The 13,824-nt window shown below is 50.6% G+C and overlaps 6 protein-coding genes across 6 annotated transcripts; 4 read left to right on the top strand and 2 right to left on the bottom strand.

The window, feature by feature from the left end:
- Positions 1-1,007: 1,007 nt before the first annotated feature.
- Positions 1,008-3,518, top strand: NCS57_00947200 (uncharacterized protein; the record flags this gene model as incomplete). The annotated part of the gene is made up of 9 exons (XM_053059246.1): positions 1,008-1,094; positions 1,151-1,221; positions 1,275-1,388; positions 1,444-1,536; positions 1,592-2,263; positions 2,334-2,806; positions 3,360-3,376; positions 3,434-3,459; positions 3,512-3,518. 9 exons carry the CDS (start codon positions 1,008-1,010, stop codon positions 3,516-3,518), a joined length of 1,560 nt encoding a protein of 519 aa, XP_052911317.1.
- A 593-nt stretch (positions 3,519-4,111) lies between these two features.
- NCS57_00947100 (uncharacterized protein) lies at positions 4,112-5,412 on the top strand (the record flags this gene model as incomplete). The annotated part of the gene is made up of 2 exons (XM_053059245.1): positions 4,112-4,372; positions 4,426-5,412. 2 exons carry the CDS (start codon positions 4,112-4,114, stop codon positions 5,410-5,412), a joined length of 1,248 nt encoding a protein of 415 aa, XP_052911316.1.
- A 767-nt stretch (positions 5,413-6,179) lies between these two features.
- NCS57_00947000 (uncharacterized protein) lies at positions 6,180-7,007 on the top strand (the record flags this gene model as incomplete). Its single annotated transcript, XM_053059244.1, has 1 exon — positions 6,180-7,007. One exon carries the CDS (start codon positions 6,180-6,182, stop codon positions 7,005-7,007), a length of 828 nt encoding a protein of 275 aa, XP_052911315.1.
- A 2,221-nt stretch (positions 7,008-9,228) lies between these two features.
- On the top strand, positions 9,229-10,575 carry NCS57_00946900 (Peptidase A1 domain-containing protein; the record flags this gene model as incomplete). The annotated part of the gene is made up of 1 exon (XM_053059243.1): positions 9,229-10,575. The coding sequence occupies exon 1, from the start codon at positions 9,256-9,258 to the stop codon at positions 10,573-10,575; it is 1,320 nt and encodes a 439-aa protein (XP_052911314.1). The 5' UTR covers positions 9,229-9,255.
- Positions 10,576-11,110: 535 nt separating this feature from the next.
- Positions 11,111-11,816, bottom strand: NCS57_00946800 (uncharacterized protein; the record flags this gene model as incomplete). Its single annotated transcript, XM_053059242.1, has 2 exons — positions 11,111-11,716; positions 11,763-11,816. The coding sequence occupies 2 exons, from the start codon at positions 11,814-11,816 to the stop codon at positions 11,111-11,113; spliced, it is 660 nt and encodes a 219-aa protein (XP_052911313.1).
- Positions 11,817-12,335: 519 nt separating this feature from the next.
- NCS57_00946700 (uncharacterized protein) lies at positions 12,336-13,595 on the bottom strand (the record flags this gene model as incomplete). Its single annotated transcript, XM_053059241.1, has 1 exon — positions 12,336-13,595. The coding sequence occupies one exon, from the start codon at positions 13,593-13,595 to the stop codon at positions 12,336-12,338; it is 1,260 nt and encodes a 419-aa protein (XP_052911312.1).
- Between the last annotated feature and the right edge of the window lie 229 nt (positions 13,596-13,824).

The raw sequence follows: 13,824 nt of genomic DNA, 5'->3' as shown, positions 1-13,824 counted from the left end.
CAATCTCCATCAGCTCTGTCGTTGAAAAGAGCGGTGTTTGAAGGGTAAGTATTATCCATTGCATCTGCATGGGATGCGCCCAAAAGCGTGATCGTGTTTAGGATGATACCCATTAAGTTGGTGCATAAATCTGAGGAAGGGTAAATCAGGGATACAGGTCCCAAACCACCGTAAACCCGCCAGTGGCTTCTGAGATGAATTGCTGGAGAAGATTTTCAGGTCAATGGGCAACTCAAGAGAGAACATTGCATGAATGTAGTAGAAACTAGAGCTTAACGAAATTATCACGAAATGTAGCCCGGAGGATCAGGGGCCTGCATAACCGGAGATAACTTGGAATGGTGGGAATAGTTACCCACATGACGGCACGATGGACAATAGGGTAGCAGCGCCTATGAAACTAGGTACAATGGCAACTAATGAGATAGCTGTAGCTGGTTTGTTCACTTCCGTCTTATCTCTTGTATTGAGATTGTCTTAAGCTGTGTAATTGCAAGTTTGAAGGGGCGGGTTAGAGGGCGTGGCACCCCACAACTGACGACTGCACGAGACAGTGCCTGGCTCGGGCTTTCGGGGTACTGCAAGGCCATGAGAACACCGACTACGATATGGATCAAACTATCTTGCTGCTGCGAGATAACCAAGACCATCTTACGAGCCGACATGATACGCCCGTCCCTCCAACCCCAACTCTCCAAGTTACTGTTCAGGAAAAGGTCTCGGATGGACGCCGCACTATCTTCATTTCAAAGGCGGGGTGCATGGTTAGCGTCTCGTCCCTTGTCCGCAGGCTCGCACTTTTCTTCCCGTAAAGGCGTAGTGCGGGCAAGATGACCTCCTTGTCTGTAATCTCGGTGAACCTTGTCGGCGAGATAAGGAAAATTCCGAACAGCATAAAACCACGATGAGAGAGAGAGGGAGGATGAAAATGCAAAGACAATAGCTCGTATTCGCTGGAAAGAATACCACAGATCCTCAGATCTTTACAGACTTGCCATCTCACCACCATGGAGACAGATCACGAAAAACAAGCCCCCAGTGGCAATCGAGATGATCATCATCTGGAGCGTCTTGGCTATGCCCAAGAGGTCAAGGTATGAGAAATCATTCTGGGAGTTGTGTGAAATGGTGAGTTCCTGACAAAACTCAGCGCAACTTCTCCCTCACGGCCATGGTGGCAACCTGCGTCAGCCTGATGGCGACGTGGGAGGCACTTTGCAGGTGAGATACAGTCATGACTGGACTCAGTTAACGTCCTCCTAACCCTCCAACAGTACAATGGTAACGGGTTTGGTAAGCGGAGGACCAGTTTCGCTCGTCTATGGGGCGATTGCGGCCTTTGTCGGATCACTTTGTTCTGCTCTGTCTCTCGCCGAGTTGGCTTCGAGGTACACATACCCCTGCCCATCTCTCCGTTGACTGTGACTAATGGAGAACACGCAGCCACGCAACAGCCGGCGGGCAATACCATTTTGTGGCTAAGCTGTGTCCCAAGAGAATACGCCCGGTGAGCAGCTGGCTTGCCGGATATATCTCGTAAGTGTTACTGCATCAGAGCCATAAAAATGGCTGACACTTGTCGTCGCAACAGCACCTTGGGCTGGATCGCCGTCGCCGGAAGTGCACCATTTCTCGCCGGAACACAAATTCAGGGCATGCTAGTCCTGAACTATCCGACCTCGTATACCTTTGAGAGGTGGCACGGCACTCTTCTCTATTGGGCTATCCTAATAGGATCTGCTAGCATTTGCATTCTATGCAGCAATATCCTACCGCTAGTAGAAAAGGTGACCATGGCGCTGCACGTCATCTTCTTCATCATCATCTTGGTGGTCATGGTCGCCGTGTCTCCAACCAAAAATTCGGCCACCTTTGTCTTTACTGACTTCCAGAACAACTCTGGGTGGGCTAGCGACGGAATAGCTTGGTGCATCGGACTTTTGAGCTCTTGCTATGTGCTTATTGGCTATGACGGAGCCACTCATCTAAGTGAAGAGATGGAGAGGGCCGAAACCGGCGTCCCAAGAGCCATGGTTGGGTCTATCCTTATCAACGGAACCCTGGGCTTTGGCTTTCTGATCGCCTTGTTGTTCTGCATGGGTGATATCACATCAGCTTTGAACACGCCGACTGGGTTCCCGATCATCCAGATCTTTTACAACATTACTGGAAGTACAGCGGCGGCTACTGCTTTGACGAGCGCAGTGACGGTTATGGCCGCCCTCTCCACAGTTCCGCTCATCACGTCTGCGGCTAGACTCATGTGGGCGTTTGCTAGAGACCAAGGCAAGTATCCGGGACCTATGAAAGCGAGACGTCTATCTGACCGGTAGAGTTACAGGCCTCCCATTCTCCACGCATCTCTGCAAGATCGACCGAAAACGTCAAATCCCAACCATCGCGATCCTCACCACGACCGTTCTCCTCATGCTGCTCGGACTCATCAACATCGGTTCTACCACAGCTTTTAACGCTGTTTTATCCTTGGCCGTAGTGAGCCTGCAGATCTCATATCTTATGCCTATCATTCTCTTGATTTGGCGCCGCATTTCCCGACCAAACACATTGACCTGGGGTCCTTGGCAGTTGGGCAAGTCAGGAATCGTTGTGAATGTCGTTGCGATAGTCTATCTCGTTTTCACGAGCATCTTCTTGCTCTTTCCCCCTTATCAGCCCATTACCGCTGAAAACATGAATTACGCGCCAGTCGTTCTTGGTGGTGCTGTCATATTTGGTTGTGTCTACTGGCCTCTTAGGGCGCGGAAGAGATACTTTGGGCCGCTGATCGAGACCAATGGCACCGAGAGTGCGTCAGTGGGAGAGTGAGAAACGAAACTGGGTCTTGAAGATATAGCTGTACATTTATTTTATCATGCTATAACTTGTTCGAAAACGTCAAAACGCGACTATCTATCTATCTACCTAGCCCAGCCTAAGCATGATGCCATTCCGCTTTTCTTGATACGCACGTGGCTCTCAATTTAAGATCTCTTAGCGATAGGCATCTAAAGCTGCCTATGTGGCAAATGGCCAGAGAGCATTACTTGTCAAAGCCAATGCCGTTGCAACGGCAAGGAGAGCGAACTCACGAGCCAATCATGACGACTTACCTTATCGACTAACTCCCTGGTAAGATCCCGTGACCTTTTCCCCGCATTTCTGTCCTCATTATCATCATCAACCGCTTTCCATCATCTATACATCCAACCAGATCCCTGCCCCTTTTCGATAACATTCGTCGTTATCATTATGCGGTCGACGTTTTCAAGCTCTCTTCAGCAAGTAGAACGAGAAGCCCAGTCTTCGTCCCCAAGTGGACTTAACTCTGATGGAAGCGGCCCATTGACTCGGTCCCGCAGGTCAAAGAAAACTAGGAGTATGTCATCCCTCTGCCCTCGATATTTGAACATAGCTAATTATCACGACAATGAAGCGGGGTGTGCTGTTTGCAAGCGGCGAGTAGGTTTTCCGACTAACTGTAACTACCAAGTTGTTGCTGACCATCTTAAAGAAGTTGAAATGTGATGAAGCTCTACCAGGTTGTCGCCGCTGCTTGAAGTCTGGCATTGAATGTCCTGGATATGCTCGCTCCGTCAAGTGGTCTACCAAGCACGAAAGAAATCTCACCCTTCCCTCAAGTCCTGGATCTACCTGGTTCGAGAGGGAAGCCGAGGGGCTGTCCAGGTCTATCGCCCATGCCTCGTCGCCTCAAGTCCAGCCAGGCCGTGACGCATGCGATTTACCTGAATTCTCTCCAAGCGAATCAGATTTTAATTTTGACTCTGCGTGGTCTTTGTCCTTACTGGCTCCTGGACTTGAGAGTAATGACCAGCCTCAGCCACCACTCGACGCACCCATATTCAACTCACTGGTTCATGATCTCGATCAACCCACGAATCGAATATGTTATGAAGACTCTTCATCTGTAGAGCCAAACAACAAGGAAATGTGGTTATCGACTACCCGTGCCGCCCCGAGCAACTCCGACTTATCCCTTTATGTCCCGGCAGGGGAGCATTCAATTCTATTGAGCCACTATTTTTCCTTTGTCTGCGAGGTCGCTTCCTCTTTTGACTCTCCGAACAACCCTTTTCGATCACGGGTCACCAGGATGATGGATGCCTCTCCTCTCCTCTTTACCTGCGTTATGAGCATATCCGCAGCCCATCTCTACCAGAACCAAGGGGAGAGTTCCTCTATACCACTGAGCTTCCAAACAGAAGCAATCTCACAAATTTCCGGCGAGGTTGCCAAGATAAAGACTGCTATGCCGCCACAACCTCCTGGGAATCTGGCTTTGGTTAGGCCATCCCCAGGATCGCTTGTCAAGGATGACATTCTTCTGGGAATTATTCTACTCGGCATGACTTCGGTATGTTACTCTCCTCGAATCAAGCACTCCGAGTTACTAATACTGTAGTATAGAGTTGGCATGACCCTTCATCCCTCGGCTTGTGTCACCTCACCGGATCTCGGCATCTCTTCAAGCTGTGGATGACAGCGAGCGGCCTTGAAAGGCCCCTTAGGCCACTGTCGATGACCCAGAACTTCATTGTGTCCTCAATGGTGTACTGGGAGGTTATGGTATCATTTCTACTCCACCAAGATTTAAAAGCAATTTCGTATCTCGACATCTTTCTTGATCCAGCCCCAGAGTTATTATCACAACCCTGTCCCTGGACCGGGGTGGCGACAGACATCTTTATCCGCCTTGCGAAGGTTGGAACAATGGTTAGGAAACGGAGAAGCCTTCGCGGCCGCACACTTGCTGAGGGTGAGGCATCAGGCCTCGTTCAGTTGATCGAGGAGGCCTCGACTCTGGAACAAGCCATTCTCAAAAGCCGAGCTCCCCTTATTGGGTTAGTCAAAGATACTGGCGATCCTCGCTCTCCCCCATCCCATCTTGTCAAGATGGCCCGCAGTTACCGACTTGCGTCCCTCATTGAGCTCTACCGAGCGTTTCCAGAAATCTCAATCAGTTCGACCAGCAGATGCGACGAGGTAGAAGAGACAGACAAACATTCGCAGCTCGTCCTTGGCCTTGCATTCGACATATTAGAGATACTCGAGACTATACCAGACAACTCTCGCACCATCGCCATCCAGAGTTTAGTCTACTTGATAGCTGGAAGCACACTTGGACACTTCGTCGCGGCTGATGGGCACCAACTGACAGTTGCTCAAATCAGACAGAATCAGTTGATCAAAAATTGGAGGCAGTTTGTTCGCAACAGGCTCTACAAGTCGTTTCTCTCCATCGGCCTACACACCATCAACCGCGTTGGCACAATACTGGAGGAAGTCTGGTCGCGCATGGATTCGATGGTGTCAAGCACTGGACAAGGGCATGTCATGGATGTGCATTGGATCGATGTCATGACTGGAAAGCAGCTCGAGACTATTCTCGGATGAATATCATCACCTTTGGCCATCCGTCTATCGACCCTGCTAGATCATGCCATGCCACATGCCGCGTAAGGTTGATATCTGTGTCGGGTCCCTCGGAGGTTCACTGCCTCGGAACGGTTCCGAAAGCCCGATATAGGAAGATTTGGGCTCATCTCGGGACTTCGGTCTTTATTTCCCTCTCCTGAAGCCGAATCAAAGTCCGAAGTCATGATGCCGTGGCAATCTCCTGAAGTCAAGTTAATTGTGATGGGTGGAGCCTCGGACTTTTTCTCCCAAAGAAGTATGGCGCTATCTTGGAGTTGCCACAACCACAGAGACAGGCGAAGGCACCAGGCCTAATGGCATCGATAGACACAAGCGTCAGTGCGGCATCTTCTATCTTGAATCAACAGGCATGTCTTATGATTGGAGACCCATCTAACCATCGTGGGGTGTTGATGGGGTGTGAAAGAAATAGAAAGAAGCCTGCGACTAAAGAGCCATGATTTAATCAAGCCTCCGTTGGTTACGGGGTTCAAACCAGCGGCAGAGGAGTTTCGGCTTTCTACTCTCCGAATCATTTCTTGTGCCAAACCTATTCAGGGCAGCAAGTCCGATCTCCCCGCATTGCATCGAATGGCTTATGATGCTCGCCTACTCTTAATAGTTATACAACTGGAGCATGCTCGATTATAAATGTAGGACGGCGGTACAAGAAAAGTCTAGATTCTTCACCACAGCATACTTCATTCCCAAAATCACACTTACTCATCATACACTTCGCTCTCAAAATGACAACATCCGACGTCCCCAAGTTTGTGCCCGTCTCCGAGTGGCCAACCCTTGAGGAGATGGCAGATGGGTTCCGGGAACATCTCATGCCCTCCACTTCCAAACTAAGCGGCCGAAACCTTGAGCACACCTTTGACAACGGCTACAAGATCTCTCATATCTTTGGTGATGCGAGCAAGCTCACATGGAAGATTCTGGAAGGAGAGGACAAGGGTCTCACTGGAGAAGCAGCGTACGAAGCCTATGAAGTTCGACCAGACATCTTCTTGATAGACTTCTACAAGCCTTCATACGAAGAGCAGGTCACTCTGGTTTTGGACACGACCACTGGCCAATGCCTGGCCGGAGTCTCTGGTTTCCACGACCTCAAAGGGGAGCGCAGAACATGGACCAAGTTCATGAATGCCAGCGCCCAGGGCAGCAACACAGTGGCGCCTTTCCCCGAAACTGAAGAATTGATCGGAAAGCACATAATGTACCGATATACACCTAGGGATGCCTATGAACACATCTACTTGAACAAAGGCACCTTTACGTGGCACTGCCTCGACGGAACTGAGAAGGGACTGGCAGACTCAGAGGAGTGCAAGATGCTGAAGCTACGGGATAGCCTCTACCTCCTGTTCTGGACCGAGACGATCATGCCTGTCGAGTCCATTGTGGTCATTGACCTGGAGCACATGCGTTCCACTGGGAGGTTCTACTGCTGGGATCCAAAGCCGCAGCGCGCTGTTCACGTGCGATTCGGCTCCTACGCTACGGTGTTGGCGGACACGAAGCCTTTAGAAGCGCTGGCCCGGGCTTCTCGGGTGAAGCAGAACCTGTGATGGGCTTGTCACTTTAGGGGCTTGTAGATGCCGCTTGATAGCAGCTCTGGCTGATGAAGAGAGATGGAACGCAATGATAGAACTGCTATATGAGTTTCCTTTGAGCATTGCACCAAAACGTGAAAGGCTGAAAAGGGAGTGTGCCTTCGACTTTGCGAGTTTCCTTCTGATTTGACATGCATTGCTACTTCGGATTGTAGTCGACATATGAGCAGTGGTACCCTAACCCTGACCCTAACCCTGATTCACTTCTTCGACTTCTTCCACATCAAACGCACTAACCACATAACCAGATTTCAGGAGCCACATGCAAAATAAGGCAATGCGCTGGCATGACTTCTCAATACTGTCAAATAATTCTTAAGAGTTGTCACCTCGACCCTTTGCAAGGCATTACCCTAATACAGCTTCAACATGATATCCAACGACTCTTGGTGACGACAAACCTGGACCCACTGTAACAGTGGTAGGATGAGGAAAGAGAGGAAAGATCCTTTACAAGCTATTGTACTACCTGAGAGAAACCAAGTCAAGTTCTTGACGTGAGGGAAGAAATGGTTCCGGGCTATAGAGGAGAAATCAAATGGAGACCTTTTAAATTTTTACCAGAGCGGAGATCAAATTCTCAAGCACCGAATTCATCCTCAAGACAGAAAGGTCTCAGAGTGTTTAAAATATATACGAGGATGAATATCAGACTGGGAAAAGAGGGACGATATAAAATAGGGGTCGTCATATAAAATTGAAGCGCGCAGAAGTTTAGGACAAGCCCCGTGATGGCCGCAATTCGTCAGTTGAACAAACTTTTGGAATATTCTCTATAAGCTCCGTATTTTGTCTTAGAAATTGCCTCGTAAGAACCTTTCAACAGCCGTGAAGACATTTCGAATATGATTTACAAACCCCAACCTCAGCAGTGAACCAACCCGCCTCGTTGGTATGTCGAATATCCACTCCCTTTGCAAGGAGCCCATCTTGGCCCTATTGAGAGTTTCAACAAGACCACATATAAGCACCTATTGCCATCTCAAATCAACCCTGATGAGTGTAAACTCTTAATACCGTTTTCTAGCCTTATATTGCGGGCGTTACCCGAACCTCGCACTGTGACCACACGTAGACGAAGGCTAGCAAAAAAGAAAACTGGAAGCCTGGGCTTCAAATCACTTGAACTACGGGAACACTAATGAACTATAGTATTGAGACATGTAGATGTGTTTCGTAGGCGGTGACAAATCACTTCACTGTTGGCAAAAGCGTCTCTGTTGCCAAGACTGTCCGGTTATGTTTTCTTACGCTGGCTTTATATAACTACTGACACGACAATAATCACACGGTGAAGTTATGCTACCAAATAGTATAGCATTGAGCGTTAATACTAGGTAAAAAGGTTGTCTATTCGCTTCTGTACTTGACATTTGTCGCTACCTATGTGAAGACATCATCCAGATCTTGCTCATCACAACTCTAGGGTAATCCACCAAGCCAAGTCACAGGAATTATTCCCTTGAGTCAGTAGGTTACAAGAGCCCTCAGCCCTGTCGTGGCAGTTCATCTGCAATACGCCGGTGCAGGGATTTGCTGTCTTGGATGCCTAGTCCATTTTGTAAATAACGAATACAAACTTGGAACTTGGACCCAATGAAGGATTGTAATCCAACGTACCAAGTAAAATGCCGACAATTGACTTAATTGGACTCTAGAAGTGGAGTAAACTGCTGCTTACTCTTCTTCCCCAGCCTCATCCGTTATAGACCGCCTGGCAGGGATCATGACAACGTTCTCCTGGGTAGTTGTGGAACTCTTGGCGGGGCGGGTTCAGCCCAATGAAAAGAAATGAGACGACGAGATGATGGCGTTGCAGATCAAGGTCACATCGAGTCTCGAGTACTGTCGTACCGGCACGCGTACGGCTGATGGCATTGCTGACAGGTGCTGTCGTATTAATTAGGATCCTTGGCAGATGGAGATGTGGCACCTGCATCATGCACGATACACGAATGCCCATTTACGGTAACAAGCCGTGGGTTCGTGGCTGAAGGTTGCATAGCCTAGTCGAGGATCAATGGGCTGATGGACGAGCAATAGGGCTGAACCGAGAAAGGGAGCCAGATAGCGCCACGGCCTAGAGTCGTGATAATGTTGGATCCCTGTCCTTGCAGAGGATAATAACTTGCTCCCCCTCTCTCGAGCTGTCGTGTCTTGTTGATCACTTCTGTTTAATCACTCTCACTGCAACCAAGCACACATGATGCATGCGTTTCACCATCTCGCCGTGCTGCTGATCGGCAGCCTACCCGCATCCGCTTCTACCCTCCCACATCCCGGCGGTTACCGCCATGTCAATGCCAGCTGCAGCAGAAGCGTTGCAGTACCCGCGGTATGGAACGGGTTCGGGTACCTGTTCAACATCACCGTGGGTACTCCTCCGCAGGAGCTGACGATGCTCAGTGACTGGACGTGGATGTCTCTCTTTGTCAGATCAGGAAGGTGTCTCAACCAATACGACCCTTCTCTGTGTCTCGGCCCCTCTGGTCAGACATGGTTCGATGAGAGAGCGTCTACCTCATTCGCCAACACGTCGTTGCCTCAACTGTCATGGCCGCTTACGGCCTTCGCCCCGAACTTCACCGTTGACTACGGAACGGATGACGTGTGCATCGGCGACGTCTGCTCCGCCGGTACGGTCCTACAGGTGTCAGATTTCCCGTACCCCGGTGAGGGGATCCCCAAGGTCCCATTCGGCGGCATATTCGGCATGGCCCCGGTTACGGCCGGTCTCAACGAAACGTTCTACCCTGCCAATTACCAGGCATGGAAGGCGGGGAGACTCGGTTCTCGCGTGGGCTGGAACTCCTGTGCCGCACTGGCATCGTCTGATCCGTGTCTCGGTGGTGAGGCGAAGCTCGTTTTTGGCGGTACTGATTCGTCTTTGTACGATAATGATACCCTGCGGATATACGAGATCCAGAATCCAGACTGGTTATCCGATGCCTTCTACCCGCTTACACCCCCACGGGAAAACTACTGGACGACTCCACTGACAGGCAGTTGGATCTTTGGAACCTCAGAGGAAGAGTCTCGGAACTTTGCGGTTCCTTTTAGCGGCTCTAACGGTAGCAATGTCACTCCGCTTGCAGTTCTTGACGAGGGCTCTGAGGGTCTCGGTGCACCTCTGTCGCTCAACGCCTACAATTGGCTAGTCGATCAAGTAAGAGGCACTCTTGCATCGAACGATACCATTGAAGAGATCCATGCCCAAGGATCATCAGGATTCAATACCGCCGAGCAGGATTGGTACACCGTATCCTGCGGCGAAATCGACAGCTACCCTGAGCTTGTCTACGAGCTCAATGGGCACACCAACTACACTATTCCCCCACACGATTATGTCACCAAGATCGGCGACTCGTCTACATGTTATCTTAACGTCAACGTTTGGAAGTATGGTCGTACTGAAGATGGAAACGCCAAGGTGGCTCTGCTGGGTCTTGCGTTCTTGAAGCGGGTGTACGTGGTGTTGGATTTTGAGACTCAATCCTTTGGGCTTGCGCCTCTTTCTATGTAGACTCTTGGTTTTATTTTTACCCATTCAGCCAAAATTTGTTCATTGAAGCCTGAAGGCGACAGAGACGTGCTTATTTTTAGCTGTAGATTTTCAACACACCAACCTGACCTCTTGATATCCATTCCACACCAACTTCTTGTCACACGTATCAACCTTTGATTAGAGGAGATTATTGAAGCACTGAAGTGAATTTTTAGATCATTTTAGAATATTGTGAGAGTATCATTAAATGTGATTAGGACGAGACCTTCATAAGATTTTGTCATAGATAGCCAGCACGACTTGCAGTTCCACTGAATGCCATGAGATGGAGTAGTTCATCAACACAATATTTTCGATCATTGTCTTGACAGATTGGTACTTTGGTGCTCCCACATGTAATCAATAGTGCAGATTATTTCTGCGTACGACCCAGTAATGTGGCGTTGTCCAAGACATGCAGCCATAAGCAAGTCACGCATAAGGAACCAACGAATCAATGCGCAAAACAACACTCTGTATTTATGGTGGCGGAGTAGCCAAGTTTCTTGACATTCTACTCATGGACACGCTTGACGTCAATCAAGTTTGGAGGGCCAAACACTTCCTTGACCTCCTCTGTCTCGATAGTGCGCAAGTACCAGGCCACCACGTTAGGGAAACGCTTCCTCTCTGATGCATCGATAATGTGCATAAATGCCCAGAGAAGAGAAGATGCGCCTGTCAGGTCGGCCAACGTGAGCTCGTCTCCAACCAACCACTTCCGGCCGTCGAGATGCTTCTCAAGCACATCCAAGGCAAACTCGAGACGAGCCAGAGCCTTGGTCTCGGTAGATTGGTCAAACGGTGCAATTCCCACTCGCCAGATGACAAGATCTAGCATGTGTGGGTAGACTTCGCCATCAAGGAAAGAGATCCACTGTCTGATCTTGGCTGAAGTTGTGGCATCACGACCCAGTAGCTGTCCAGAATAAGGCCCAGACTGTGACAGATATTGTGCAATGGCATCTGACTCGGGGAGAAGAAGCCCGTCAGCTCCTTCAAAAGCCGGGACCTTTCCTGCTGGAAACTTGGCCCGGAACTCTGGTGTCTTGTTGTCTACCATATGCTGGTACGGGGCGATCTCAATTTCAAGACCATTGAGCTTTGCAGCCGCAAGAATCTGCCCATGTTAGTATTCCAACCGTAACTGAGAAGCACGTCTTTACCTTGAAGACCCGGCCATTGGGCATGAAAGAATACAGCTTTCCAAAAGGTGCCATGGTGATGTTTGTGAGCGAATGTCAAAACTGTTCTTGCAACAAAACAACGACTAGCAAGTGTCGAGGGGTAAGCCAGTTCCACATTCACAATGAATGCAACTTGGCATATCTAGATCTGCCTTCACATGCGCGAACCAACATGCCTTGTTCCCCCCTGCTCAGCCCTGTTTCCCCTTGCAAGAGCTGTGCCACTGCGGCATTTCCTTGCCTTGGCCCTCCCCACTGGCATATTACCGCAGATCCACTCGTGCTGACGACTCGTAACCTTAAGCTTATTCGTCCGCACAGCAGAGAGCAACGGCCGCTCCCGTCCCTAATCATGCGAGTTTCTGGGCTAGGCAAATTACTTCCGACTCGAGCAAGGCTCCCCAGTCGGAGGATCTGCCGGGCACAGGGGGTGGACGTAATAGCGGAGATCAAGCTTCGTGTTCACTCAGGTACATGCTACGTACAGGTAATCTCAGGTCCAAAAGATGATTCTATTTCCGGAAAAGCTTGGTATCGTCTCTTTCCCCAACCTCACAGTTCGTCCCGTCGAATCCCGAATGTCTCATCCAGCCAGGCAAACATCTTGTGGTGCATGAGCGCCAAAGCTCCAATCTTGGCCTGCAGACCACCGCCCTCGACGCCCTTGCCGATCCACAGGTGCTTCTCCGCCGGCCCGAGGGCAGAAAGGCTATCAAAGATGGGATGGGCATTCTGCTGTGGCGTAAAGTAGAACGAATCAGCTGCACCGGTGATCAGTGTGGGACACTTGATCTTGGACAGGTACCCGTCCTTGAGGGAGAACTTTTGCATGGTCCGCATGACGTCTGCAGGTGTCTTGACGCCGTATACCCACTTGCTGTGGCCGAACTCCCACGCAAGCTGAAAGTTGACTGACGCCAGCCGGTCAATGACCCAGTTGAAGAAGCCATCGCTCAGCCATCCGCTCAGCCAGCCATTGATGAACCACGGCGGCATGCGGCTGCGGGTAATGTCGAAGAGGTCCAACGGCCCGTCGCATGACACGACTGCCTTGACGCGGGGATCCGCAGCGGCGCGGAGGGAGAGGTAGCCTCCGAGAGAAGCGCCAAAAACGGCAAGGCGGTCCACGTCGAGATTATGCACCGGAACAAGCTCCCCGATGACATGATCCAGGACTTTGCTGGTGACGTGCTCCCAGTCAGGGCGTAGGTAGAGCTTGTCCTTGCGAAGTGATAGGCCTTGGCCAGGTCCGTCAAAGCTAAAGACGGCATAGCCACGTGGTAAGGCGCCAGCGGCACCGTAGTAGTAGAGCTCCTCCTGAGTCGAGTCAAAACCGCCGGTCTGAATAACAACAGGGATCTTGCCGGAGACTTGATGATGAGGGGCCGGGAGGTAGAGCCGTCCGGGCAGGGTGTTGCCACCCTCGTAAGGGATGTCGACCTTCCTCACCGAGCCATCCAGCAGGATCCAGCCCTTGTCAAAGGCATCGGCACTCGCCACGGCAGACGAGAGGATCCTCGGGTCCTCTGGCGTGCAGTGGAGGAGGAACTCGCTGGCCCGGAAGTAGTTGGACGCTCGGATGTAGCCCCACGCGGCACCGGGACCGTCTCCAACGGCTTTGGCCTCATCAGCGAGGGCCAGTGCCTTCTGGGCCTGTTCGTACCAGGCATGGTACCAGCTCTCAGGATCTCCATCCTTGATACGTGCCGCCGTGGCAAGGCACTCTCCGGTCTCGGCACCGAGATATGGGGCGGTCCCGAGAAGGCGAAGAAACTCGAAATTGAAAAAGGTAGAGGGGAAGATTTGGTGCATTGCGCCGACGATTGGATGACAGAGATGCTTGGGGGAAGCGTAGAGTGAACTGGGAAGTGCGTGTGGGAAGATGTGAGGCAGAAGTGAAAGAACACGCCCAAGGGGGGTAGATATGCATCGGTTGGACAGAAAGATACTTCTCGATGGGGCACACAAAGTTCTGGGCTCCGCTATCTCCATCTTACCTCAGCCCCCAAAACCTCGTTTCTCATGATACCCGGCCGTTGTA

The sequence above is a fragment of the Fusarium keratoplasticum genome, chromosome 7, assembly GCF_025433545.1.
Source record: "Fusarium keratoplasticum isolate Fu6.1 chromosome 7, whole genome shotgun sequence".
NCBI classification, from domain to species: Eukaryota; Fungi; Ascomycota; class Sordariomycetes; order Hypocreales; family Nectriaceae; genus Fusarium; species Fusarium keratoplasticum.
This window is presented reverse-complemented; position numbering and strand designations above follow the sequence as displayed.